Consider the following 27923-nt stretch of genomic DNA (forward strand, 5'->3'; position numbering starts at 1 on the left):
CTCTCCCAGTCCTTCCCTCTCGCTCCAGGAGGCTGAGCTTTTATTTGGTGGTGGTGGGGGGGGAAGTGGGGTGGGGACATCCCTCATTCTTTCCCCAGTCCATGCAGAGAGTCAAGGTCCTGCTGGCCTGGGCTGGGTCTTTCAAGGTGGGCCTCTTTCCCAGAGTGCTTCACCCCTTCCCACTCCCCTTCCCTGTCTCCATCTTCCTTTCCAAGGAGGAGAGCCAGGCTGGAGCCAAGAATCTTTCTGGGTGGGTGGGAAAGAAGCATTTGCAATGAGGATGTTGGTGGGAGAGAGTATTGGTCCTTTATGGCCATCTCCCCTTCTTTCCTCTCCTGATCATTAAACAAAAGCACTACTTGCTGCTTGGAGCGTTGGAAGAGTCCCTCACTGTGCACTTCCGGCCACTGGTGGCTTCCAGCATGCCAACAGCTGGGGAATTCCCGACGATTCATCTTTCCCTGCATTTTTGGATCGCAGATCAGATGTGTGTGTGTGTGTCTGTGTGTGTGTGTGCACGCGCAAGCGCACTCAGAGTGAGAGCAGAGCTGGGTGTGCTGGGAGCCATGTGAGTGTGTGTGGTTGGAGGTCACACTCGGGGTGGATGTGTGTACACGAAAAGCCAGTATGCAAACACCCCGAGGCTGTTTTGGAGGGCCTGTTAGTGTGTGTGTAAATGCAGGTAAAGGAGCACTTCTTCCTAAACACCGCCAGTGCTGAGAAAGACTTCTGAGCACAGGTGGGTGCCAGGGAGTCTCCTCGTGTGCTTGAGTATGGAGGGCAGATGGGACAAGTCAGTGTGGGTGAGATGTGTGGGCATGTGGGCTGTGGAGTGCACTCTACCGTGGGTACACTCAACGCTGCCCAAAACTGGTGACCTCGGTTCTGTGCGGACAAGTCTGAAGTGAGAACTCACTGGCTCTGTGCAATGGAGAATTTATCCTCGAGGGAGATAGAGACTAATGCCTCTCACTAGGGCTTTCCTCAAGAATTCCCTCTTCAAAACCTCCAAAGGCAGAGAATTGAGGTGTAAGGAGGAGGGGAAAGGGTTCACACATGCTAGCTCACTTCTCCGGGCCAGGCCGTGGGCTGTAGGCCTTCACTTATGACATCTCCTCCATCTTCCCATTTCCTGGAGGCTTGAGAGGTAAAGCCAGGCCAACAGTGAGTGGTGGTGCTGGGATCTGAATCCAGGCCTGCTTGGTGCCCAAGCCCACGCTGCTTCACAGAACTGCAGGGCTAAGTTTGGTGCCCAGTCCTGTGCCAGAGGCCAGCCCACTACCTGAGCATCCCTTTCAAGGTAGGTTGGGGGCATCCTCCTGGGGCAGGGATCTGCGAGAGGGAAGCTGGGAGGAGGATGGGAGTGGACAGGGGTTGCAAGCAGCCTCCAGTTGGATGGCCCCCTGCACTGTGACGCTGGCTGCATTCTTTACTAGCCGTTCACATGGCACAGGATGATCTGTGCCTCAGTGTTATCCTCTTTAAAATGGGGACACTGATGGCAGTGACCATAAAAGGCAGTTGTGGAGATGAAATCAGGGCATCCAAGAAAACTCTCGGGCTGGCGCTAGCACACGACAAAGCAGCACCATGAGGTTTTGATTCCTGTGATCGTCACTGATGCCCTGGCTGGGGGAAGGGGTCCCTAGGGTCTTACTCACCTGATAACTCCTGGCCCTGAATCTTCCCTTTCTTCAGGTCGGCGCCCTGAAAGAAGAGACAAGCAGGGCTGTAGGTTATGTCTTGGGCACACTTCAGGCCACATGGGCTCTGCGGGATTGCTTCTCTCTCTGCAGGAGGAGGATGGGAGAGGAAGGAGGATGGGAGAGGAAGTAGGATGGGAAAAGAGGAAGATGGGAGAGGAGGAGGATGTACGGCTGCTTTTGGGAGACAGGGCAGTGAGTGGGGTTTTGGAATGGGTACCTCAGGGGATCCAGGGAGAGAGGACAGACACAGGTAATGCTGAGGGGGGCAAATGGACACCTTCCCTCTAGAGAGGCCCTGTAGGTCACTTCCCAAAGAGCTGTTCCATGATCCCCATCGGTGCCTGAGACTGGGTGCTTGACATCACCTGCAGGGTCTGGTCAGATCTAAGGGAGGTGCTTAGATCTGCAGTTCTCTGGATCTTACTAAGGAGCCCATCTTCTCTGGAGGGAGGACTCTCCTCCCTTTGGAGCCTTTAGAATATTAAGCAATGGGCTCTGAGCAACCAGCAGGAGAAGGGAAAGCAGGAGGAGGCTATACTGCCTGATTCTGTGGCAGATTCTCCCCACCCTCAGTTAAGTCAGCCCACAACCCTGGGGCAGTTTCTTTGGCCACTGGGACAGCCTCAGTTTCCCTCCTCTCTTTCCCTCCCTCCTCCCCTCCACTCGGTGTCTGTGGGATAATGAGGTGACCCCGGGGGTGGGTGCTAATTACTGTTTGTGCAGGACTGGGAGATGCTCAGATGAAAGAGACTGGAGCCAGGCCCCTGGGTCTGTGCCATGGCTCAGGGGCCCAGGCCATGCCAGGGAGCCCCGAGGCCCCTAGGTGTGGGGTTTTATAGCCTTAATGAAGGTGATTAGCGTGACTCTTAATTGAGTCTGCCGACACCTAACTGTGCCTTGGCTACCTTTTCACCAAGCCTAGAAGAGGGGCTCATGGGATGCTGGGAGGATGGGGGAGAGGTGGGAGGCCCTGCTTGAGGTAGGGGCAGGGGCAGGTGAGATCCAATCCCCTAGCTTGAGGTTTACCTTTTATAGAACTAAAGTCCTACTCGCCCAGTCCAGAACCCACCAGATCTCCTCCCCTTTGGACTGCAGCTTGTCTATTACTATCCTCACTTTGGGCCTCTTGGTCAGATATCCTTCTTCCAAGGCTGGTTCCTATAGACCTAGGTCTCATTTGGTTGGAAGAAGGAGCAGGAGACTGTGGAAGGATAGACCCTTCCCCCACGAGCCCCTTGTACTTTGTCTTCTTCACCTGATACAGGTGAGATAGATCCTTCCTTCCTTCCTTCCTTCCTTCCTTCCTTCCTTCCTTCCTTCCTTCCTTCCTTTCTTTCCTTCCTACCTTCCTTCCTTCCTCCCTTCCTCCCTTTCTTGCTCCTTCCTTCCTTCCTCCCTTCCTTCCTTCCTTCTCTTTTTTTGGAGTCTCGCTCTGTCATCCAGGCTGGAATGCAGTGGTACGATCTTGGTTCACTGCAACCTCCGCCTCCCGCAACTTCCCAAGTAGCTGGAATTATAGGTGCCCACCACCAAGCCTGGCTAATTTTTGTCTTTTTAGTAGAGATGGGGTTTCACTATGTTGGTCAGACTGGTTTCGAACTCCTGACCTCAGGTGATCCACCCGCCTCAGGCTCCCAAAGTGCTGGGATTACAGGCATGAGCCACTGCACCCAGCTGAGATCTCTTTCCTTTAACTTCCTTCTACTCTCCCTGATCCTGTTCTTTTCTGCTCAGGAGAATCTGGGCAGCCTTCAACATCAGGTCCCACCCATATGGTGATGCACATTCCAGCTCTGTCTCGCTCCCCTCTCAGCACAGTCCCCCAACTCCCCACATTTTGGGCCTGGCATTATCCAGGCCTGGCATTATCCAAGCCCAGGTGTGGCCAAAGGGCTGTGGCAAGGATAAGGGGTTGGAGAATGGAAGCCTGTCTCCTTGCCGCCCACCTCTTTCAGGAGAGGAGGGAAGGCCTTGACAGATGCCTAGCAGCCACTCTCCCTACAGAGCTCTTCTGCCACCCCAGCAAGATGGAGAGTTCTAGGGCTGAGCGCAGGGAAGACCTGCCCAGCCTCGTCTGCCCTGAGCTCCTCAGCCTCCCCTTATTCCTTTCCAAGTCAGTCCAGCCAGCGGTTGTTTAAACAATAGCAACCTAAGCTGGCTGTTTCTTTTCAATTGCCCCCAGGCTTGGGTCCCACCCAGAGTGAGGCCAGGAAGCAGGTAAGGGTTGGGGCCAGGGCCGGTCAGATGGGGAAGCTGGTTTGTGCAGAGCTGCAATGGGTGGAAAGGCTGATCTGGAGCCTTGATGGGGTGGGAAGGCTCCCTTTCTTCATCCTTTCACTCTGGGGAGCTTTTCTTATCAACTGGGGCCAGCATAGGTGAAGACTCTGCAAATCCTTACGTTGGGTTTGCTGAGGCAAGCCACTGGCCCTTCCTAGCCACCCAGCAGATCCTGTGCTTGACTGGGGCACTGATGGCAAATGGACTGTTCAGGTCCCCCCTGGAGCTGATCCCATGGACAGGTGCTGGTCCTCACTGGCAGAAATAATGGGGGAGGACCTGGTGGCAGAGGGGTCCCCACATAGCATGGGGTCAGAAGCTGTGATTTACTTGGATTGCCTTGAGAATTGCCAAAGTTCCCTTTGGCCATAAATCTTTCCTCATTGGTCAGTCCTGGAGGGGCTACAATTTCTGCCACAGAATCAACACCTGGTAGGGGCTTTAGGAAACTAAATTCTAAAAGGTGAGAGAGTTGGGCTCCAGAGAGGGAAAATCCAGAATGTTCAAGGAGGATGAGGCCTTAGACCCCAGGCCCTTCGAGATCAGCTGACTCAAGGTCTCATGCCTTTTGACCTCAGTGCCATCCTGTGCTCTTTCTGTGACATCATGACAATCCCATCATTTCTATGGGAGGCATCATTTTCCAAAGACCATGATTAAAATACGGAGATATTATCTGGAGGGCTGGGGCTGAGGTGAAAATGGGGGCCCTCCCACCCGATTTTAGCTCTTCTAAAATATCTTCATGATGGCCAAGTGCAAGAGCTCACACCTGTAATCCCAGCACTTTGGGAGGCTGAGGCCGGCAGATTGCTTGAGCCAAGGAGTTTGAGACCGACCAGCTTAGGCAACATAGCAAAACCTTGTCTCTACAAAAAATGCAAAAATTATCTGGGCATGATGGCCCATGCCTGTAGTCTCAGCTACTTAGGGGACTGAGCTGGGAGGATCACCTCAGTCCAGGGAGGTAATCCTGAGCCATGATGGTGCCACTGCACTTCAGCCTGGATGACAGAGTGAGACACTGTCTCAAAACAAATATATGGATTAGAATGTCACTTCTAGCCTGCGATCACCCTAGAAAGCTGAAACTGTCCGGGGATGGATGAGATTCAAGGAAGTTTCAGGAGGTAAGAGGGAGAAACCTGTAGTTTTGAGCACTGCTCAGGGCTGCTGGGCTAGGAAAGTGCCCTGGGAGGAGGGGGTACCAGCCCAGTGTTTGAGGAACACAGACACCACTCCTGTCGAGTCTGAGAAGAGACGGGCTTTGGAAGGAGACCCTGAAGGAGGTTGCAAGTTGGGCTTTCTCGCCGTTTAGAATTACGTCTCCGAAGGCCCCTACCAGGTATTGATTCTATGGTAGAAGTTTTAGCCCCTCCAGGACTGACCGATGAGGGAAGGTTTATGGCCCAACCTGCAGGGTCTGCTAAGAGCTCCCCCACACCTTGGGCCTCCTCACTTTGACCCTGCTGCCTCCCCCAGCCCAGACTCCAGATGTGCTCTTGCCTCTTTAAGATGGGCTGAGCACAGACCAAATCTCCTTTCCCTTCCTATAGCTAAGACAGGCTGACATTTTCAAAAGGAATTTGTTTAAATGTTAAGGTTAAAAAGAAGAAATATAGTTGACCCTTGAACAACATGGGTTTGATTTGTGTCCACCTATAAACAGATGTTTTTTCAAGAAAAGTTACACTGAGTGTGCCTGCCCCTCCTGCCTCCCTTTCCACCTCCCCCACCTCTTCCACCTCTTTTGCCTCTGCCACCCCAAGTCAGCAAGACCAACCCTTTCTCTTCTTCCTCCTCCTCCTCAGCCCACTCAGTGTGAAGACGATGAGGATGGAGACCTTTATGATGATCCACTTCCACTTAATAAATAGGAAATATATTTTCTCTTCCTTAGGATTTTCTTAATACCATTTTCTTTTCTTCAGCTTACTTCATTTTAAGAGTACAGTATAGAATACATATAACATACAAAACATGTTAATTGACTATTTATATTATTGGCTTCCAGTCAACAGTAGGCTATTAGTAGTTAAATTTGGAGAGTCCAAAGTTATACTTGGATTTTTGACTTTGTTGGGGGTGGCACCCATATCCCCTCATTGTTTTTTTGTTTTTTGTTTTTTTTTTTTTTTTGAGACGGAGTCTCACTCTGTCTCCCAGGCTGGAGTGCAGTGGCATGATCTTGGCTCACTGCAAGCTCTGCCTCCCGGGTTCATGCCATTCTGGGACTACAGGTGCCCACCATGGCGCCCGGCTAATTTTTTTTTTTTTTTTGTATTTTTAGTAGAGATAGGGTTTCACCGTGTTTGCCAGGATGGTCTTGATCTCCTGACCTCATGATCCGCCCGCCTCAGCCTCCCAAAGTGCTGGGATTACAGGCGTGAGCCACTGCACCCGGCCTCATATCCCATCATTGTTTAAGGGTGAACTGTAATTATAGAAATTACAGACAACATAGACGTAGTTCATTTTCTCATCCTCAAGAACACTGAAAAGCCCAGGATGAGTTTTTCAGGAGAGCAGACCAGGAACAACGAGGTATTTGGGTAGTGTGCCTAGGAGGACATTCTGGGCCTTTCTAAGTTTGGGACTGGAGGGCCCGGCGAAGGCAATTCTTCCTCATCAGCATCCTCTGGAGATGGGGAGTCTAAAATACCCATGACTCTCCTAGCAAGGGAAGGGAAGAGGAGGTGAATTTCTTAGAAGGACCCTTAAATGCTCAGGGTATAAGAAAAATAGTAGTCATCACATGTTCTCATTCGTAAGTGGTTGCTGAACAATGAGAACACATGGACACAGGGAGGGGAACAACACACACAACTGGAGGGCCTGTGGTGGGGGCAGGGGGAGGGAGAACATCAGGATAAATAGCTAATGCATGCGGGGCTTAATACCTAGGTGATGGATCGATAGGTGCAGCAAACCACCATGGCACACGTTTACCTGTGTAACAAACCTGCACATGTACCCCGGAACTTAAATAAAATAAAATTTAAAGAAAAGAAAAAGAATAGTAGTCACTCCTTTTTCCTAGAAGCTGGCCCCAGTTGTGCGTGTGTGTGTGTGTGTATGCACATGTGTGTGTGTGCATGCATGTGCACATGTATGTGAGAGTAGGGTATTGGGTTTGTGCATGACTGCTTGGCACAGGACTAGCTGCAAATTATTCTAATTGCAGAGAAAGGGGCTCAACACTATGGGCACTTTGGGGGTGCTTCTGGGTTCCTAGAACATGAGATTTCCTTTCCAGCTCTCTCCCACCTCAGAGCCCACTGCTTCTCTGGCAAGCTAGCCTGGAACTGGCAAGCGAGATACTCAGGGAAAGTTGTGGCTCAACTGAGAGTCATAGCAACCCCATTCTCAGTCCAGGGTGTTGCAGACTGTCTTCCCAGACTTGTCCAGTCTGGGTCAGGTAAACAGCACGGTGCTGGAAGCCAGGGGTCTATCCCCACCGCTATTACCTTGCGTTTATAACAGGCTTTCAGCCTTATTCTCCAGGCAACCATCCAACTGGTTGATCTCACAACATCCCATTCAGAGGAAGGGCAGAGATCTTTAGCGCCACTGGACAGGAGAGAAACCAGAGAAGCTTCAGCTCCTCAAGGGTGGGGACTACACCCTGCCCATCTTTGTCAGCCATGAGACGCTCTGCACACGGTGGGTATAGTCAAAGTCCATGGGCGCCCTGGCCCAGTGCCCAGCGCTTGCAACTTGTGCCATCCCTACTTAACAACCTCTATCCTTTGGGTGTCCCCATAGGGACAGAGAACTGCATTTTCTGAGGCCTTTCATAGACTTGAGGGTCCAGCAACACTCCTCCCTCACCTGGGGAACCCCTTAGGTAAAGGCTTTTTGGCTGGATTTGGTAGGTCTGGAGTGTGGGGAAGGGGTCTGGCTCACTGCTGGTCCCAGCAGGGATGCTGGCCCAGTTCCCTCATTCCCCTTCAATTACCTGTAGGCAGTGGCCCACCCACCTGGGTGTTTGTGAAGGCCCCAGATACTCAGGCTCGCGGTCCCTCAGAGCAAAGGGTCAGTCGCACATATCCGTGAGGGAGATTATTTTATCTCTTTACCCACCTCTTCCCATTTGCACAGGAGGATTCAATGTTCTGCCTGGGTGCAAACCCCCGTCAGAGTGGGAAGTTTTGCTTTTTGATCTCTGGGTGAAAGGTAGGGGTGGAGATGGGGGGATTGGGGAGGGTGGGGATGGGGGAATTGGGGAGGGTGGGGATGGGGGAATTGGGGAGCGTGGGGATGGGGGGACAGGCATCAGAAGAGTCCCTAACTTGAAAGGTAAGGCTCAGAAAGGTGTCATGGAGATAAGGGAGAGTAGAGGGAGAAATGAGCAAAACAGAGCACTTGAGGGTGGGAAGGAAGAAATGAGAAAAAAAGGGAAAATGAAAACAGAGTTCCAAGCTCTCTGACACTGGCACCAAACAAGAAAGCTCCTTGCTGTTTTGCACAGCTGCCTGCAGGCTGCCAAGTGGCAAAGGATCCAGGAAAAGGCACAGGACTGGAAAGCGCTACCCAGCAATCTGTGTATTCTGCAATTAACAAAGGGTAAGTGAGCAGAAAGCACTGACAGCTCCCAGGCTCTGAGATCCCCAGGGGCTACCTAACGCCAGCCTAGGGAAGACCCAGCTCTGGAGACTACTGCCTGCTGCCAGGGAGAGGCTTCCAGTCAATTAACCCCAATGGCCTTCTCTTTTGCCCTACAGTTGGGGAGAGGAGGAATGGCCACTGAGGTGGGTGGAATGAAGCCCGTGGGAAGTGGAAGAAGGAGGCGCAGATGTGAGCCCTCCTGGGAGGTGAGTACTTCTAGACTCCAAGGTGTAGGATGGCCAATTACTTTGTGGACCAGTTTCCCTCCAGAAATGTCCATATCAAAGACTTGGTAGGCCTTTTCCTGGCACTTTCATGGGCAGTGGGGACAGCTTGGTGAATATCATCTTAGGAGATGCCAATGGGTGCATGGCAGATTCTGGTATCTTGGCACAGTCTGGCAATGGGACTCCTGGGTTTTGATTCCTAGTTTGGCTTCAAATCTGGAATTGGTTACTTCTTGGATCTCCAGCTGCCAAAGTCGGGTGGGCGCTATTGAAAGGAGGCTAGATTTTGGGGCCTTGAGGGATGTGTAGGAGCTTTTCAGTTCTCCAGTGGATAAGACAAGGGAGGGGAAGGGCAGCTTAAGTTGAGAAAGCTCTCTAAGCCGTGTATCAATGTGCGGTTGAGGGAGAATGATTTGCTTCTAGGAGTAAGGAGTTTACCCAGGATGGGAGGAGCTTCACCCAGAGTGTCACCATCCTCCATGACACTGGGTTAAGAGACGAGATTTCCCAAGGCCCAGGCCGTCTGAGGCTTGAAAAGTACAGGCTCTCCAGGCCCTTTGTTCTAGGTCGTGCTGTTGCCAAAAATGTCACATGGTCTTGCAGCTGTGTGTGTGTGATAGTATCTAGCACAAAGCTGCCCCTGAGGAATGGTGGCTGGTGAGATGAGTAGATGAATGAATGAATGAGAGGCCCTGTGTTGGAGATAGAAATATAATTAAGGCACAGGTCATGGTATCAAGGAGCCTCTGATCTGCTAGAACAGATAAATCACAAAGAAATAACAATTACAGGCTTAAATAATTGAGGCCTAGAGGCCATGCTGGGAGAGCAGAGATGAAGGAAGAGATAACTGTGTGGGGGTAGTGATCAGAGAAAGTTATTGACAGGAGGCTAGATATGGGGCCTTGAAGGATGTATAGGAGTTTTTCAGTTCGCCAGTAGACAAGATAAAGGAGGGGAAGGGCAGCTTAGGTTGAGAAAGCTGCCTAAGCAATGTATAAATCTGTGCATGAGATATGAGAAGATTTCAAATGACTTGGCTGTCCGTTGAAGCCAGAACCAGCATGTGTGTCTTCAAGAATCTCAAGAGAAGGCTAGAAATGCAGGATGGGAATAAGACTGGAATGGTAGGCAGTGCCTCTGATTTCTGAGACTCAAAGCTCTCAGCAACCTAAACGCTGGGTCCACAGATCCCAGGCAAGGCTTCTTCTCTTCTCCAAATCATCAGTAACTGTATCCCAGGAGGGCCACCAGAGCTGGTTGGCTGAGCTGCCTTGCCTGTCAAGAGAGGATGTGGGTGGGCCCCAGCTCGGGGACACTGCCCACGTGGAAGGTCAGAGCAGGATGCTGCTGAATTTTGTCATCGATGGCCTCACTCAGAGCAGGTAACTCTTGGACCCCCAAACCCAAACATCTCCCTTTTATGAACAGTAATTTTTGTTTCAGGTAATAAAAGGGCTACATGTTCCTTGTAGAAAAATTGTAAAACACAGAAAAGCACTAGAAAGAAAAAGCATTGCCTGGATCCTACCACATAGAGACAATTGCCCTGAGAACATCCTTCTTTTCTTTGCATTTTGGTTCCAAAGTTTCTTGTCACACAGATGGTAGCTTCGAGCCCCTGGTGCCTCTGGGGCCTGTACTGGCTGGGACTCCCAACTGTCTGCCCTCAGGGAACTCCTGCTTGGGGAAACTTGCCCAAGTTACTTTCAGTCCCTGACACTCAGAGAGCTGGCTGAGCCACAGGAAATTGTGGAGCCACCTCCTTTTGACTCTCACCTGTCATGGGTCACTCATTCTCTGGATGGGGTTCAGGGGTGGGGTTAAGAAGAAGGAAAGAAAGAAAGAACACAATATATGGTCTTATTAAACCTGTTCTTCTTAGAAGTAGACAAGAGTGGGGGTACAGTGTCTCATGCCTGTAATCCCAGCAGTTTGGGAGGCCGAGGCAGGAGGATTGCTCAGGGCCAGGAGTTGCAGACCAGCCTGGCCAGCATAGTGAGACCCCATTTCTACAAAATATTTAAAAAATTAACCAGACGAGGTGATGTGTTCCTGTAGTCCTGGCTACTAGGGAGGCTGAGGTGGGAGGATTGCTTGAGCTGGGAATTTGAGGCCGTAGTGAGCTATATTGTTGCACCACTGCATTCCAGCCTGGGTGACAGAGTGAGACTCCGTCTCAAAAATAAAAAAAGTAGACAGGAATATTAAGTTGAAAGCAAATATCAGGAGTTTGTTGCTAAATATGATTACTATGCACTGATATCACTTTAAACTAAACACTGCCCTTTCTAGATACTCAGAACAAAAGTAGCTTTTGATATCAACCTCAGGTTGCCGGGACGCCTCATTTATCTGAAGCCATATAGGGAATTGGGTATTCCTTATAAAAACATTTCCCTGATATCTCAAATCTTATATTTTTAGCACCCCAACTCCTTTTATCTTACCTATTTTGGATAGCCATCTTATTAGAACACTAGTTCTTGTCTTCTTATGTGATTTTAAATACCATTGTGGTTGTCATTGTGGATGCCAGTTTTGCACCCAACTACGGCATGAGACTGCAAAGCTGAAAAGCAAATAAAGGCCGGGCATGGTGGCTCAAGCCTGTAATTGCAGCACTTTGGGAGGCTGAGGCAGGCAGATCACTTGAGGTCAGGAGTTCGAGGCCAGCCTGGCCAACTTGGCAAAACCCAGTCTGTATTAAAAATACAAAAATTAGCCAGGCGTGGTGGCAGGCGCCTGTAGTCCCAGCTACTCGGGAGGCTGAGGCAGGAGAATCGCTTGAACCTGGGAGGCAGAGGTTGCAGTGAGGCCAGATTGAGCCACTGCACTCCAGCGTGGGCAATAGGGTGAGACTCCGTCTCAAAAAAAAAAAAAAAAAAAAAAAAAAGCAAATAAAAAGAATGGGCTATTCAGCTTTCCACCTGCCCCAGCCTCCTTAGAGGCCAATAATTGAATGTTTATGTCATGGCCATCAGGCAAAGAAAGAGGAATCATCTCTCGCGGAGTGCCCGTGGCGCGCAGGCATCTCGCCATGGTCTTTACTGAGTTAGTTCACTCAGATCCCCGCCCTCCAGGAAATTCCCCACTAAGGTGCAGGATCCCCCCACTCCCCCCGCCTTGGAGAGCAAAGGCTTGCTGCCCTGCTTTGTGGTCTGATTTCTGGCAGCCACAAGAACAAGGGAAATGGAGCCGTCCAGTTAAAGCAGCCTCAGTCAATGAGCAACTCAGCATCTAACACAGCCATTCTCCTACAGGGCAGCCTGGGCTTCAGTCCAATGTCATTACCAATTAGCTACATGACTTTGAGCAAGACACTTAATTTCACAGCGTCTCAGTTTCCGTACCTATAAAGTGGCGATGATAACGATACCTGCCCTGGTTTCTTCACAGAGCTGTTGTGAAGGTGCAATTAGGAAACGGAATATTCTAAGGTCCCGCAGCGCGGTCCAAGTGTAAGAGTCATTACTGGGCTGAGCTCCTCGCTGGACCCTGGAGGGAAAGGATCGGTGGCTGCCGGGGAGTAGACGGCGTGGGGGCTGAGGATGGGGATGCTGCCTCCGTCCACCCTTGGAGCCCCAGGAGCCCATCCTGCGAAGTCCCCTGGCAGGGCCAGCCTCCTGAGGCTGATGGCTGTGCCGTGGGCTTGGAGGTTACTCAGCTGTGAATGTTGGGCCTGCCCCGCTGGGCCTACACTCAGCCAGGGTGCACAGAGCGAGTGGCACATCATGTTTATTAATAACCCTTGATGAGGAGCATTAATAGCTCCTAATGACACCATCTGAGTCTGGCCTCCTTCCGTCTCTCGCTGCTCACTCCTTCCTCTTTCCCTCCATCTCTTGAAGACACACGATCCCACAGACAGACAGACACAGGCGGGCTCGGCTCAGGAGAGCAAGTCAGAGGTGTTGTCCAGGAGGTGGGGGCTCTGGAGGGGGGCTCTGGCTTTGGGGGTCAGACAGAGGATCCTGGGTTGGAGAGCAAGTAGGATGCCTCTGGCTCTGCCGTCAAGTGGAAACTTGGCCAGAAACTGCTCGGTGATGGGAGCAAGGGAAGTGCAGCAGTGGGAAGAATTTTCCAGAACTGGTGGGAATGGGAGTGGCAGGGTGTGAGATGGGAGAAGCTGGAGCTGGGACCAGAATGAGGCCAAGGGGGCCTAGGGGCAACCTCAGGCTGGGTCCGAGAGGGCCAGAGATGGGAGAACACAAGTCACACACACGCACACACTTGCACACACACGCACACACTTGTACACACGTGCACACACTTGCACACTCGTGATATACTCACAAGGCACATGCTCACATCCACACTCTCACATATACACACGTTCACACACTTACACTCACACACACATACTTGTAGTATGCTCACACACCCACACACGTATGTTCACACATGCTCACTCACACACATGCTGTCACACATGCACAGAGGCACAAGCTCACATACATGCTCATATATCCACATGCACAGACACACACATGCACACACATGTTCACACACACTCACATGTACTCACGCACTCCTCTCCTAGACTGCCTTTCACTGGATATGCCTGGGGTTGGGCATGGTGGGGAGGACCAGAAGAAGGGAGCATTTGGGAAGGGGTTGGTGGCCAGGCTGAAGCTGGGACCATGCAATTAGGAAAAGAGGGTGTGGGAAGCTCCAGGCCCCTGGCAGGGGGCCAGGACAAACAGACGACTGATTAGCACTGAGGTCTGTGAGTGAGACCTAAGCTGGTCTGTTACCCACCCAGGGGCTGAAAGCCAATGGGGCTGGGCTGTATCCGAGCAGAGGTGGGAGAGGAGGCAGTCAAGCAAGAGGCAGGGTGGGGCGGGGTGGGGGGCACCCCCAGGTGCTGCCTTCCTCTCGTGCTGCATGTAGGAGGCTGCAGGTTGCCTTGCCCTCCCTGCCGCAGCAGAACAATTAGGAAATGGATGCAGTTAATCCCTAAGACAAACAGGGCTTGGGAAACTGCAACCCAACTGGAGAGGAGAGAGCTGTAGGGCTAACTCCTCAGCCCGACTCTTATCACTCCCCATCTCTCATCCAGCACCCAGTCTTTCCGGCTGGGTGGCTGCACCTCCAAGAGGGAGAGGAGGAGGAAGTGGGGGGACCAATACACTGGGAGGAAGCCACCTGACCAGACCTTTGCTCTCTAACTCCGTCTGGACTGAGGCAGCCCAGCAGCCCCCTAGCATCCATCTGGCCTGGGGAGTGGTGCCCCAGGGCTTATGAGTGAGCTGGAACCCCATGCCCTGGGATCCTGAGTGGCCGTGACTGCTGAGTGATGCCTCCCTCCCCACAGTTCTGGAGAGTGGCTCAGCAGTCTCCCCTAACTCCAGCCCTAGCAGTCCTCCCATCTCCCCTCTATTTGGGTAAGAAGGGCCCCTCAGCCCCCGACCCTGACCCATCCTGTTCTCTACTGCCATCAAGAAGATGGGTACTGTCTTGGCTTACTCTGCCCTCCTCATGTGCCACCTATGAGATGAGGTGTCCTTGGCCACAAAGGCTGGGCTGGGGGGATGGAGGGGGAGGGGGTGCCCAACAGCCAAGAGCCTCGACTGTGGCTCTTTGGGGAAGGCTGGTAGCAGCAGGTGGGAGTCAGATTCCTCGTTCTGTTCTCTGCTTTGTCTCCCTCCTTTGCCCTATTTTAGGTTTCCATACTTGGCTCTGGTGGGAAGAGAAAGCATATTCTACCCTTTGGAGCCTCTTCTCTCCCTCCCCACCAATGGGCCCAGGCCTGGGGCTGCTTTGTGAACAGAAAGGAAGAAAGGAAGGAAGGATGGATGGAAGGAAAAAGAGACAGAGGGACTCTGGAAGAAAGCTCAGGAATTTCTAGCAAGAAAAGATGCTGGCGAGATTTGGAAGCTCTAAGAAACCCTGTGCTCATTAGAAAGTGTGACAAGAAGCAGAAACATTCTAAGTCTTATTCAAATCCTGGCTTGCTCTTTTCCGAGGGACTGATGGTGAACTTGGCCCCAGTCTCCCAGCCCCTCAGAGCGGCAGCAGTGCGCCCTGGGAGCTTGTCAGAAATGCAGAATCTCTCTCAGGCTCAACCCTAGACCCAGTGAACCAGAAGCTTCTTCTTAACAAGAACCTGAGGCGATTTCTATGTACACTAAAGTCTGTGAAGCCCCTCAGCACCACCACAGCGGCTTCCTGCTCTCTGAACCTTCCTGCCCGATTCCCCTGCGGTCTCTGGGCCAGAGAAGGGGACCACTCATCAAATCTGTAGTGGCAGCTGTGGTGGGAACCATCTGAGCCCCGGTTCCTGATGGTACCTCCTTTCCTGGTCCTTCTGGAGACCCCCTCCCCTGGGGCTCACCTTTCCCCTGTGGCCCCAGCTCTCAAGTCAGACCCTTCAGACAGGTTGTGTTCCTGGGTGTTCAGAGGGGCTGGGCCAGACCTGAGAAGGCAGGAGGCACAGCCCTTTCCCTTTGCCCCTGCTTAGAGCCATGGAAAGTGGCCCCAAATTAGCGACTCTGGGTGTGCTATTCTGAGCCTTGAAGTTCCTGGGGAGAAGGGCAAGGGCTGGTCACACAAGGGTGTTTGTTAGCTCCTTTCCCCAGATCATGCTCCCCCCACCTACCCTACGTGAGGAGGGAGGGTTGCTTGTCCTCCAGGCATTCAGGGACCTCAGGGACCGGAAGAGGCAGACGGGATGGAAGAGGCGAGAGAACAGTGGTTCTTCCGTGTTGCCTGTAGACCAGAAGAGGGTGCGGGGCAGCCCCGGTGTGCAGGTCAGGATGAACTCTAGGGCCCTGGCCCCAGCAGGAGGCCAGCAGTCAGGCAACTTCCTCGGGTCTCCCTCCTCCAAGGTGCCCAAGCCAGCTGCCATCTCTGCTGAGCTGCCATTCTCACGTGCCTTGGTCATGCCAAGGCCTGTGTGGTGGGCCTTCGTGTCCCTGCCTGCCTGTGTCAGCCCAGATTCATTTGTCTGAGCCAATGGAAGAGTGAATGTGGCCCACCAGGGCCTGCTGGGGTCCAATGCCCTGCCACTGTCTGCCAGGCCCGGGGCTTGTTCTCATTCTGTTGTGGCATTTTTTACAATGCCCAGCAGGCAAATGCCAATCCGGGAAGCTTGGCAATCATGGCAAAGAAAACCCTGAGCCTGTGCTCAGTGAACCCCACCTGGAGCTCACAGTTGGTCCCATGTCCCGGGAATGCTTCGGGTACTGACAGAGCCCCAGGGAGAGGAAGGGAGGCCCACTGCTCTCTCAGGCAAGGCCAGAGGAACCTGGGTCACTGTGCCACCCCATCAGTGAGTGGCTGTCTGCTAAGGGCCGCTCAGCTGAGCCCCACAGGCGGTGGGAAGGTTTGTGTGCAGAGGAGGAACCCTGACCGTCTCGGAAGCCAGCACCACCGTCTCCCCGGCAGGCAGGAGAGCGGGGTTGGGGGCAGCCCATACTGCTTGGCTTCCAGTCCCCGTGGGGAACATCGTCTGTCTCAGAGTGTGTTGAAATGAGTCTTTACACAACCATGACGAGGGCCCAGCTGTTCCTGGTGACAGTGCCCAGGGACACCAGGAGATGGGAGGAAAGGGGACAGGGTCACAGCAGAGGGAGGGACCCAAAGAGGATCAAGGGACAGCTGCTGGCTCCCCAGGCCTCCCTATCTGGGGCTCCCCTGCCTCCTTCCAATCAAAGCCCACTGTGCTCTAGGTCCAGGGCAGGGCCTCACCCTCGAAGCTAGGCCTTCAGAGGCCTTCCTCTGAGGAGTCTGGGATTCTAGGACACCAGGCCCAGCCCTAGGCTGTGCCGTGGGGAGCTGAGAGAAACTTCTCCCTAGAACTTTTTGCTGTGAGCAGTTAATTGCCCTGGCATTTGAGGCTGCTGTGCACACAAGCAAGGGGACTTTAATGAATGCAAACGACAGCTGATTAATCTGCCAGCTCTTGCGCCCCTGGTCCTCACTGTGGGGTCTGGCTACGCTCCATTCAGCCTCGATGGCCTGCACCAGCGGGGTGGGCTCCAACCTATTACCAGTGGCACTGCCAGCCCTAATGGGAAAGAGGGTGAGCCCCCGCTCCTCCTCTGCCCACATCGGCCTGTGGTCCCGTCAAGCATGAGAGGATCTTGGGACTGGCCCTGGAAGTGTGGGCTTGTCCCTGCTGGACTTTGTCACTGGGTGTTTCCTATAGTGATGTGGTCACCCCTCTGGGGACAGAAAGGGGCTGATGACAAGGGGAGAGCTGTCTAGCTGCTCAGTGGGATTCATGTGAAGGGAGTAAATTTAGGAAGTAAGGGGGCGCTGCCTAGACAGCAGCAGAGGATTTATTTTTCAGTCACTCGCTGACTGTGGCCTTGAGAAAGCAGCCAGGCCATCTGATCATCGCCTTGTGGAAAAAAGGCAGAGAGAGAGGAGTTGAGGCTAGGAGACAGTCCCCCTTTTCCACCCCAATTCATACATTCTACCCTAGATCCTGGCTGATGTCAACTCAGCCCACCTCTATGGAGCTCCTGCTAGGTGCCAAGCGTGGTGTCCCTGTATGGGGTGGCTTGCAGTCTGGCAGGACACAAGAGTCAAGAGATCATTACAGCTGTGATGAACACTAGGAAGAGGAAGCGCAGAGAGCCTTGGGGGAACAGGGAGGGCTTCCTGGAGGAGGCTGCATAGGCTGTCTGCCAGCTACTGGTGCTTGGTTGGGGCAGGGAGTGAAGGGCTGTGTGCTGGGGAGCCAATGCTCTCTTATGCCAGACTCCAGTGCCCAGGCCTCTTATGCCAGCCTCCTGTCCCCAAGAAGCTCCAGGCCCTTATCAGTGCTTCCTTGGGCTACCTGACCTCCCCTTCGGCTGCCCAGCTGCTGGGGCTGGGGAGTGAGCAAGGGCAGTGAGAGTGAGGCCTGCCTGAGAGTGGAGGCTACTGACCTCCTGGGCGGGACCTCCTTCCCGGAAGCAGAAGCAGAGCTCCCTTTGGGGGAGAAACCCCCTCAGTTTCTACTGTAATAAAGAAAGGGCCTGAGCTCTTGCTGGAGCCTCTAATGACGGGGTTGAGGTGTAATGAATATCTGTGTACTCATAAAACAGGCTAATGACAGCCCTCGGCCCTCATTTCATGGACCCCTTTCATCCTTACTTGTTCCCAAACCAGAAGGGACCATCCTGGGGGCTGAGCCAGGAGCCTGGTGGCAGTCCCAGACCACAGCTGTTTGGAGTGGGGGCTAAATGGTTCCTGAGCCTGAAGCCCCTCCGGAGCTGCCTTATCCTCCTCCATCCCTTATCTGGTTGAGACAACCTGAGGAATTTAGGTCAATGGCTGACAACAACCAGCCTTAGGAAATGGGCAGGGGACAGGGAGGGAGGAAGTGCATCCACCCTGATTCTTAAGAAGAGTGTCAACACTTGTCACACATGGAGGCCAGAAAGAGCATTCAGCACCTGCCGGCAGCACCGCGCCCCTTTCCTCTGCCCGGGTACTGATAGGAGCTCCCTGAATCATCCCAGTTGCAATTCCAACACCTGAGCAGAACTAGACTCCGTGGAGGGTGGGGCTGGCCCGCTGAATCACCAGTAACACCTGTGTTTTGCTTGGGAGGTCTCCCTGCTCACTCGGGGACCAGCCAAGCCTGACCCTGTTTGGCTTCTCGGAGCTTGGTGAGATCACAGCCTGGGGGTTGTGGCTGCAGGCCAGTGTGACCTGCTGTGCAGGGAGTATTTTTAAAGAGATACTTGCCCTGTGTTCCCAGGACCAGCTCCCTGAGAGACTCAAGTTGTTCTTTGAATTCTGCCTCCCTCTCCCAATTTGACTGTAGACATCCGTCAGGGGAACATAAAATCACTTGGGATAAGGGGTGTAGTGGAAATCAACATGCAATCTTCTTGCCATAGACAAGCCCCTGGGGGATGCCCAGGGAGTCTTGGTGACTGATAGCACCTGAGGGAGGTGGGATGGGCAGAATCAGACTCCCTAATCCCCTTGAGGATGCAGAGATAGACCCACCTGTTTTCCCCCGAGTTCTAGAACTGCTTAACTGTGGTCTTCCGGTCAGAGCCTGGACAGGAGCCACAGGCCACCATGACAGGGTCTGCCAGTGGAAAGAGACTCATGTATGAGTCAGTCTGCAGCCTCGGTTCCCAGCCAGATGAAGGCCCAGCCCTGCCTCCAGGCCAGCTGCTGATAATTGGGGTCAGTGGAGGGCAGAGAAGCCCAAGCATGCAGGTTCCTTGTGCCCCTAACCAAGCTCCCCTTTTTGTATCCTCTCTTCTTGCAGACATCGCCTTCTTACAATGCAGAACAGACAATGCACTGTCCCAGGTCACTCTTAGCCTCCTACAGGGGCATGACAGAAGGACAGGAACATTTAGAGAGGCACAGCTCCTACATCCTTGGATGGGGAGAGTGGGGAGCAAACAGGCCAGTGAGTCACTTGGGGGTTGGGCCATGGTTGTTAGACAGTAACAACAACAGTCCTGGACCCGTATCCAACACTCTCCACTCTAGGGGTTTCAAGCCCTTGTGCACTGCTGTATCACTTAATCCTCCTTCACCAGGAGGCAGAGAGGGCAGCGTTTGCAGATGGGGACACAAGCTCTGGAGAGGTTAATGACTTGCCCGAGATGGGAGTTCCAATCGGCAGCAGATCAGCAAATGGAATGCAGGTGTCCTGGCCCGTGATCTAAGTCTCCTGATTCATAGTCTAATGTTCTTTTGTCTACACCTCAGAACAAAGAGGGGCTGTGTTCAGAAAATCGATTCTGAAGAGAAGGGAATATTTTTTTCCCTTTGCTGGAATTTCTCTGGAGACTCTGGACTTGCTCAAGTTGGATGGAAAAGCCCGTCTAGGTCTTCCCAGCTCTCTCCTGGGTTATGCCCAGGCCTGGGGGCAGAAATCTTTTGAGACAGGGACAGGCCACGTTCTCCAGTGCCCTCTTGACTTAGGGGACCCTGTGCACTGTGGTGGGGAGGGCTGAGAGTGGTGTGATGAGTCACCATGTCCCCAGCCTTGGGTCCCGCAGAGGATTGGGGGAGTGAGCCCTGCAGGCATATGGGGTAGCCCTGGTGATTCAGGGCAGGGGCAGAGGCTGGGGCCCCGTGGCTAAAAGTTTCACAGATCCCAGGCTCAGACCTCTCTCCAGAGCCCCTGTCTAGCTCAACTGAGAAGAGTTGATGAAGTTCCTTGTGAGCTTGGCTCATAGATGATCTCAGTCTCAAGTGTACTACTCTGATTCTCTTTATCTTTCCAGTCCAGTTCACACTTCTTTCCTCTGTGAAGGCTTCCTTCTCCCAGCATTCCCTCCCCTCACCCTACTGTGCTGTGGCCGCCACTCTTCCTGGGACCACAGCCATTTGTCCTTCTGCCGCTCCTCTGCCTGAGAGAAAGGTGAGAGGATCCCGTTCCTGTTCTCCATCTCCTGCCCGTAACACAGGAGGAAGACACACAGGATATATTTGGGGAACAAGGGGAGGAACTCACATCCCAAGAGCCTGCCTTACCCATGAACTCTGCCTCTGCCACAACAGCCCGCGAGGCAGGAAACTGAGGCTCAGGGAGGCAGCGCCTTGTCTAAGTCATTAGGCGGCAGAACTGGAATTTAACTCAAGTATTTCTGACTTCATAGATGATGCTCTTTGCTAAGATCAATGATGCTGCTCAAATGTTTGCTTAGAAGAATATGGGAGAAAGTGACAAATGGACCGCTCATGTGTCTATGGAATTGAACCAAAGTATTGTCCCCTGGTCTGAAAAATGTACCCAGCTCGTGGCAGGAGAAGCCTTTTCATATTACTATATTCAACTTCCTTTCTTTTTTTTTCCCCTGCAAGAGACATTTTTGCTGAAGTGCATGTGAAAAGGACCACAGGGTCCTCCCTGTTAGATCTGCCCCAGCCCCAGAGGAACAGAGCAAGGAGTGTCTCTGTGAATCCAGGTGCTGAAGTGTGGAGGCCCCTCTGGGGGTAGAGAGAGGTCTGGGTACAAGGGCTGATCAATTTGGAAGCAGGTTGGGCACTTTGGGTCTGGAAAGCCACCAGGTGCTGTCTCTTTGGCCCCTGGCTGGTTGCAGTGTCTCTGATTCTGGGCCCTGGCCCTTCTGGGCTAGGATGGAGGGTGCAGTGGGGAGAGTTAGTCTCCCACGTTTGGTCAGATCTCAGCCAGAGAAGAAAGCCAGAGCTGTGTCCTCTCTCTTTCCCTTCACCACCTTCCCCTTCTCTCCGATTCCAGCCTCTTCCTCCCTGTCCTCTCTCCTCTCTCCAGCCTCTCCCCCTCCCCTCCTTTGTTCTGCCCTCTCCTCCGCTTCTCCCTCGTCTCTCTCCTCCTCTCTTCCCTCCTGTCTTCCCTCTTTCCTTCACAGAGGACCTCAGCCTTCCATCAGAGAACAGATTTCTTCTGACCATTCAATCCCCAATCTGCCTCCCTCCAGATCTGTGCTGTCCAGTGCGGCATTCTGTGATGCTGGAGATGTCCTCTCTTTGCGTTGTACTATACAGTAGCTGCCAGCTGCCTGTGGTCATCAAAGTTCGGAGGAATGGAGTTGTAAAAAGAATTATTTGCCTCTCGTTCTGTCACCCAGGCTGAAGTGCAGTGGCATAATTACGGCTCAAGTGATCTTCCCATGTCAGCCTCCCAAGTAGCTGGGACTATGGGCATGCACCACCACACCCAGCTAATTTTTATAATTTTTAAATTTTTTTTAGAGACGGGGGTCTCACCACCTTGCCCAGGCTGATCTTTAACTCCTAGGTGATCCTCCTGCCTTGGCCTCCCGAAGTACTGGGATTATAGGCATGAGCTACCATACCTGGAATTATTTATTAATTTATTACGTATTATGGGCTACCACACGTGAAATTATTTAATTTGAATTAATTTAAATTGAAATAGCCACATGCACTTAGTGACTACTACAGTGGACATGAGAGCTCTGGGTGATAATAAGTGCTGGACTCCTGGGAAGTCCCTGGGGGTGCCCACACCCTTGTTCAGGCTCTGTCCCTTCCTCAAGTGCCACTGTGTAGATCCAGGGTCTCTGCTGTGTCCAGCCTCTTGCACAGCACCCGAGAGAGGCCACAGACGCCTGGATTCTGGACTTGAACCTGGGTGACCTTGGGCTAGTCACCTGATCTGTGGGTCTATGTGGCCTCTTCAGTAAAATAATGAAGATGATTTCTGGCAAGCCTCAAGGTTTGTGTTTCTTTGGGCAGGAGCCTACTGTGATCAGAGCTGGGTGAGCCAGTGTGAGCAGCAGGGTGAGTGGGGTGTGCATGGGTATGCATGCACAGGGGGGTAGGGGGCTTGAGGGGTGGCAGGGGGACCCTAGGGGATGTTGCTTTTCAGCCTGGTGCTGCCTCGCTGAGCAGCCTGAGACTATGAAAAGGGTTAAAGAATTCACAGTGGGAAGGTTGCAGCCTGACTCTGCTCCTGGCCGGCGTTTGCCCGCTGCCTGGCCCTGGCTGTTCCAGCGATGGACTTCCTTCCTCTTTGGCCATAAAAGTCTCCCGGAAAGCCTTCCCACAGAGGCCCCAGGGACTTTCTCAGGGAATGTGTGAGTGTGTGCTCACACAAGCACTGTGGAGCAGGAGCCCAGGGCCGCCTGCAGGCTCTCCCACAGAGCTGTGGGTCCTGGTGCTGGAGGAGAGGTTCGTTCTAGCCTGGGTGGAGAGCGGAGGAAAGGCTGGCCCTTGCCTGGACTGGGGCCGTGGCTTATGCAATGCTCAGACTCTTAGTCAACTTGAGCAACTGGGGCACATCCATACGAGTGTGCACACACATGCAGGCACACACCCGGGCAGGGAGGTGTGAGGAAGGGAGACAAATGAGCCTGTGCCAAGCTCTGCTTACACATCTCCCCAGATCTGGAGAGAAAAGGGGAGCCCTTCTCCAAGAGGGGGCTGCGCTTAGGCTGCTAGGGTGTGATGATGGTTCCAAGCCTGTGGCTGAGGTTGGATGGACCATTGAGAGGAGCCCTCCAGGGTGAGGGGACAGAAGCCCATCAGTCTGTATTGATGGAATGTGGCTACAGTGTGGAGAGAAGAAGACACTTTCTCTTCCTGCCCCAGAAGATGCCCAAGCCTCCAGGATGCTGGGTCACAGAACCCGCCTGGCAGAGAGTTGCATCAGAGCGAAACTGCATGCTAGATGCCTGGGGGGAGAGGGCACTGAGGGCTTGTGATCCTAATTTCCCAACCTCCAGCTGCTCAGGGTCAAGTCCTTAGGCTCCGCTTGCTCTTCTCCCCTCCCCAGCATTCTTCTATATTAGATTGCACATGATGAGGGTGGTCTGGGGGGAGAACAAGGAGGGGGTGTGACTCAGAGTTCACCGGGCTGTCGGCAGCCCTGAGTCAGAGGGAGGGTGGGGAGGTGGGTGGAACAGCTTTTGGTAGTCTTGGGGTTCCCTATAAGCAAGAGCATCCTAGAAAAAGAGAGCCCCCCCTGGAAGCTACGAGGCTCCCACATGCAGGGTGGGCCTTTTCTCGGCCACCACTACACACCCCAGGGGAACAGGAGAGGTCTCCATGAGTCCTGGATGATTTAGGTGCAGACTTCCCTGGGGGAAGGGTGTTGGCCCAGAGGACCCCTTGGGTACCTCTGAACTCTGGGATTCTGCAGAAAGGCCTCACCACATCAATGCTTTTTGCTCTGTGTATCCAGATGGGTCTGCGGAGAATTTGGGGGGCGGGTCCCACTGCTGGGACTGGGGAGATGACAATCCAGGGTCAGGGGACTGAGGTGGGTGCAGGATGTGGGAACAGGAGGGGTGTCCCATAGCACCAGCGGAGTTTCTGCATCTGCTCCAGGGCTCTTGTTTTCCTGGAAGTAGGAAGGAGAGTGGGGATGGCTGGAAAGTTCTGAAAATTGCTTTTTGCTTATGTATGGTCTTGGCAAAGAAGCTGTGGGGTGTGTTCCTGCTTTATCATAGCTGGAAGCCCTGACTTCCCATAATAAAATGATTGGGAGGCTGAGGCCTGGTTACTTGGTGCTTCCTCCACGTGTCTCTGTAGACCTCTCTCGGCTCTTCTTGTTTTAGCTCAGTAGGCAAGACATCCCATCGATGAAATGTCAGCCTAGGAGCACAACTGTCTTCCCGGGCTCACGGCCTCCACCTACCCAGCTAGAGCTGGAGAGCCATGCCCACCCCAGGCCCTGTATCTCCTCCCTCCCTGGACAGGGGTGTCACTACCAAGGGCACAGCCACCAAACAGCCTGTGGATCAGCTCTCTGAGATGGCCCTCGTTTGCTCACTGTCTGAACAGAGCATTTCCTTTCCTTCCCTTCCTGTGAGCAGATTCCCCATCCAGGTGGGTAGCTGCGGCCAGCTATGCAGGCACCAATGAGCTGCAAGGGAGGTCAGCCACTCTTTAGCCAGGTCCACCCCCTGCCTTTTACAGAGGAGCAAGTTCAGGGTCATGGCATCCATAGAACCAGTCACGGGCAGCGGTGTGGATCTAGAACCTACCTCTCCTGATTCTCAGTTTGTGATTCTTTTTTTTTTTTTTTTTTTTGAGACTGAGTCTCGCTCCGTTGCCCAGGCTGGAGTGCAGTGGCGTGATCTTGGCTCACTGCAACCTCCACTTCCCGGGTTCGAGCAATTCTCCTGTCTCAGCCTCCTGAGTAGCTGGAATTACAGGCGCCTGCCACCACGCCCAGCTAATTTTTGTATTTTTAGTAGAGACGGGGTTTCACCACATTGGTCAGGCTGGTCTCGAACCCCTGACCTCGTGATCCAGCTGCCTCGGCCTCCCAAAGTGCTGGGATTACAGGTGTGAGCCACTGCGCCCGGCCAGTTTGTGATTCTTTATGATACATTAATGCTTTCATTTTCCTAGGGGCTTGGATGTGCATGGGGCTGGAATTGGGAAAAATTTATCTGGGCAGAATTTTTTCTTCTTCCAAAATCAAGGTGGATGGTTCTGGGCACATGGCTGGTGCTTTTTAGGTCCTTGTTGATCTGCCCATCGGGGTAACTCCTGTTTCACCTTCTATGGGAAGGAAGGGAATACCCCGTGGGAGTTTGTTTTTTTCCCTTCACTATTCTCATCTTTGTGATTGCATTTTGGCTGTGCAGTTAGAAAGGAGGGGGTCAGATGGGCCACTCCCCCATCCCTATGGTCAAGCTTCACTCTCTGTCAGCTCCCCTCAGAACTAAGACCTGAGCAAAGGGGCCAGTCTGTACAGTGCAGCCACCCTGACTGACTGTTAGAGAAATAAACAAGATGTTATTGTGCCGAGGGGAGAAGAGTTACATCAAAAGTATCTCAGAGAGGAAGAAAGCCAAATTTCTTTTTATATGAGATGCATGGATAGGGGGAGAGAGAGAGAAAAAAATGCCTGAGTAATTAACTTAATAGGTTTCTTAAAGAATGCCCTTGTGAGTGATGTTCAACACATTCAAGTGTTGACAAGAAGGCATTGAACTTGACGCCTACGCAGCGGGCAGAAGCATGCTCTCGGCTCCAACACACCTTCTTTGTCTGAAACTTGTGGTAAAACTCAGTGCTGGGTTGTGAAATCTGTCCCAGGGAATCCGTGTTGCAGGAGCTCCAAGGTCAAGCCCTGTGCTTCTGGGTAGGGTTGGGGCTGGCAAGGGTGACCACTCGGAACTAAGATCCCACAAGTAGGAGAGCAGAGGAAGAGGCCCTCAAGTCAGACGCCTAGAGATGCTGCCATGCCTGGGAGAGACCCATGAGCTCTAGGGCTCCCAAGACGAACTGCCACTCTTGGGGGTGGTCGAAACAAACCTCTGCTTCTTCCCTGCAAATCCCAGTTGCCTTGGGAAACTTGGGTCTGATGTCCAGGAACACGTGTGAGACCCTAGGTCTTCCCTATCTTGATGAACTAAGGGAGGAATCTAGGTGAATGTGTGAATGTGGATTTTCCCTTTCTCCTAAATCTGCAGTAGATAGAGAGGCCCCAAATCATTGCTGGGCTGCTGAAACAGGAGGCTTTGACTTGGATGAGGAGGAGTGTGTCTGTGTGTGTGTGTCTGTGTGTGTGTGTGTGTGTTGTGCGTCTATATATTTGTATTTATAGAACATTCTGGGTTGCTCTTGATTGAAACCACAAGAAGCATAAATCACTGTTCCTAAAACAAAGCAGTCTCCTCTGCCAGGCAGCTTGCCTCAGAGGCCCCAGATGTGGACGGGGCCCTTGGCCTCTGCCTGTTGCTGGCAGATCAGCCTGCCTTCCCATTGTCAGTCAACCACTCTTCGCATCACCAGACACCCACTCAACCATCCTCTCTTTCTTTTTGTTTCTTTTTTGAGGCAGGGTCTCATTTTGGCACTGAGGCTGGAGTGCAGTGGTTTGATCATAGCTCACTGCAGCCTTGAACTGCTGGGCTCAAGCGATCCTCCAACCTCAGCCTCCCGAGTAGCTAGGACTACAGGTACACACCACCATGCCTGGCTAATTTTTTTTTTTTAATTTTATATTTTATAGGGTTGGGGTCTTGCTGTTTCCCAGGTTGGTCTCGAACTCCTGGCCTCAAGCAGTCCTCCCACCTTGGCCTCCCAAAGTGCTGGGATCACAGGCGTGAGCCACCCTGTCTGGTCCCATCCTCCCTGTCTGTTACATTAGGCTCAGGCTTATCAGGAGATGGGGGTTTTCAGGCTGGGACCTGAATCTCACGGACTCTGTCATAACCATAGTGGCCAGATTTGTAAAATGGAAAAAAAGGTGACATGAATGCCTTTGTGAAAGAACTTCTCTTTCTTAGATACTTTACCAAATAAAGCAAACTAAGTCTACGGTTGCCTGGCTATAGACCCTGTGGAAGCTCACTTTAAGGGAGCAATCCAAAAGGCCCAAATCCACACTCTTGGTTAGCGGGTTTCCAGCCTGGGAGAAGGACCCGCACTGCCTCTCACCAAAAGTCATATACCAAGACTGTGCGTGTCTGTGCATGCAGTGGGGAGAGTGGGGTGAACTAGAATTGCTCCTCATTTACAATCAGTGGTCATGGAAGGGAATCTCCTCTTGCAACCAGAAAGTCTGGGCTAGCTCTCTGCTCCTGTTATTGGCCCCAGCCCTTGTTCTGGGGGCTCATTTCTGCCTGCAGCAGCTGGTTCCCACCAAGGCAATGCCATTATTCTGGAGATGCAGGAGTCCAGAGTTTGCACATACGCCTAGGGCATTTCTGTTTCTAGGAAAAGAGAAGAGGTTGTCATCTTTCTGACTAACTCCCCATGCATTAGGACATGATATTCAAGAAAAGGCTGTGGGCTTAGCTGGGGATGCCTGTTAACTTTACAGTCCAATTTCTCCTTCCTTCACCGCCCCATCCCTTCTCCACGCTGGAGACGTATTCCTGCTATGTCTCATCTTTTCCCCATTGCCCAAGTTGAGTTTCCTAAGGGCAAATGGAGAGGGTTAATCAGATTCCTCACTTGCCTGTTTGGCCCAGGTGTGTGGTCAGGGAAGTATCCTGGTAGCTTAGTTCGGCACACACTTATCGAGTGCCTACCAGGTGCAGAGACAGGGCTGGGTGCTACAGGGGATACAAAAATTAATAGTCTCACTATTAATAGTTCCTGACTTTAAGGAGTGTTCATTCCATGGGAAGCACACAGCTGCCTGCACCATCCCTATATTCTTAGAGAATAGATGCTCCCTGCTCAGGAGCCAGGAGGGAGCTGTGAGCATCCCCAAGACAAGCAGGTTTCCAGAAACCATCTCTCAGCAATGCAGAACCCACCTCCCAGCATCGAAATTGGGGGCCACATGAACTTTGACAAGGAGACAACAATCAAAGTGGGACAGATTTCTGCCTCAAACTCTCTTGAAAATATATTTTTCTTCCCTTGGATACATCTGGCTCGAGTGAAGCAGCCTTCTTTTAATCTTGACAAAATAATGAAATCAGATCAGTGATGTTGGCGTGTTTCATGTGGACACATGACGCTGGGAGAACTTCAGAGCTAGGCAGCTCCCACAACTGCCAAGAGACTGAAGTTGAACTTCAAGGCAGAGTCCTCCAGAGTGGCTTAGGCAAAGTCTCCACCTTGTTGAAGCCCTTCCTGGGCCACCACTCCTTGTGGGGGAGAGGGGAGGGCGGGAGCCAGGGTCTGGGGCTTTGCTGGGCTGGTGGCCGCCTCAACATTGGCTTTGGGATGAATCTCAGGACCAGACTTCCCCGCCCTTGTGTGGGAGGTGTGAGGG

The 27923-nt window shown here is 52.6% G+C and overlaps 1 protein-coding gene and 2 long non-coding RNA genes across 8 annotated transcripts in view; 2 read left to right on the plus strand and 1 right to left on the minus strand.

Annotated features, from left to right (window-relative positions):
• PEBP4 (phosphatidylethanolamine binding protein 4) overlaps positions 1-27923 on the minus strand; it is a 287960-nt gene that overhangs the window by 12240 nt on the left and 247797 nt on the right. For all 5 annotated transcript variants that reach the window (XM_055295677.2, XM_055295676.2, XM_055295679.2 and 2 more), the window contains one exon: positions 1662-1707. In XM_055295677.2, the coding sequence (XP_055151652.2) occupies positions 1662-1707 (46 nt within the window). The remainder of the gene's footprint in view (positions 1-1661; positions 1708-27923) is intronic.
• Positions 1-27923, plus strand: part of LOC129491400 (uncharacterized) — a 39154-nt gene that overhangs the window by 6651 nt on the left and 4580 nt on the right. The gene's annotated exons all lie outside the window — the stretch shown is intronic.
• Positions 6869-14993, plus strand: LOC134731553 (uncharacterized). 2 transcript variants are annotated; one of them, XR_010113934.1, is made up of 4 exons: positions 6869-7646; positions 8455-8549; positions 8708-8797; positions 14485-14993. It is a non-coding gene; the product is annotated as an uncharacterized lncRNA (long non-coding RNA). The 2 variants fall into 2 exon arrangements; XR_010113935.1 differs by lacking the exon at positions 14485-14993 and adding an exon at positions 12218-12726 and having other exon boundaries at positions 6869-8159.

The sequence above is a fragment of the Symphalangus syndactylus genome, chromosome 10, assembly GCF_028878055.3.
Source record: "Symphalangus syndactylus isolate Jambi chromosome 10, NHGRI_mSymSyn1-v2.1_pri, whole genome shotgun sequence".
Lineage (NCBI taxonomy): Eukaryota > Metazoa > Chordata > Mammalia > Primates > Hylobatidae > Symphalangus > Symphalangus syndactylus.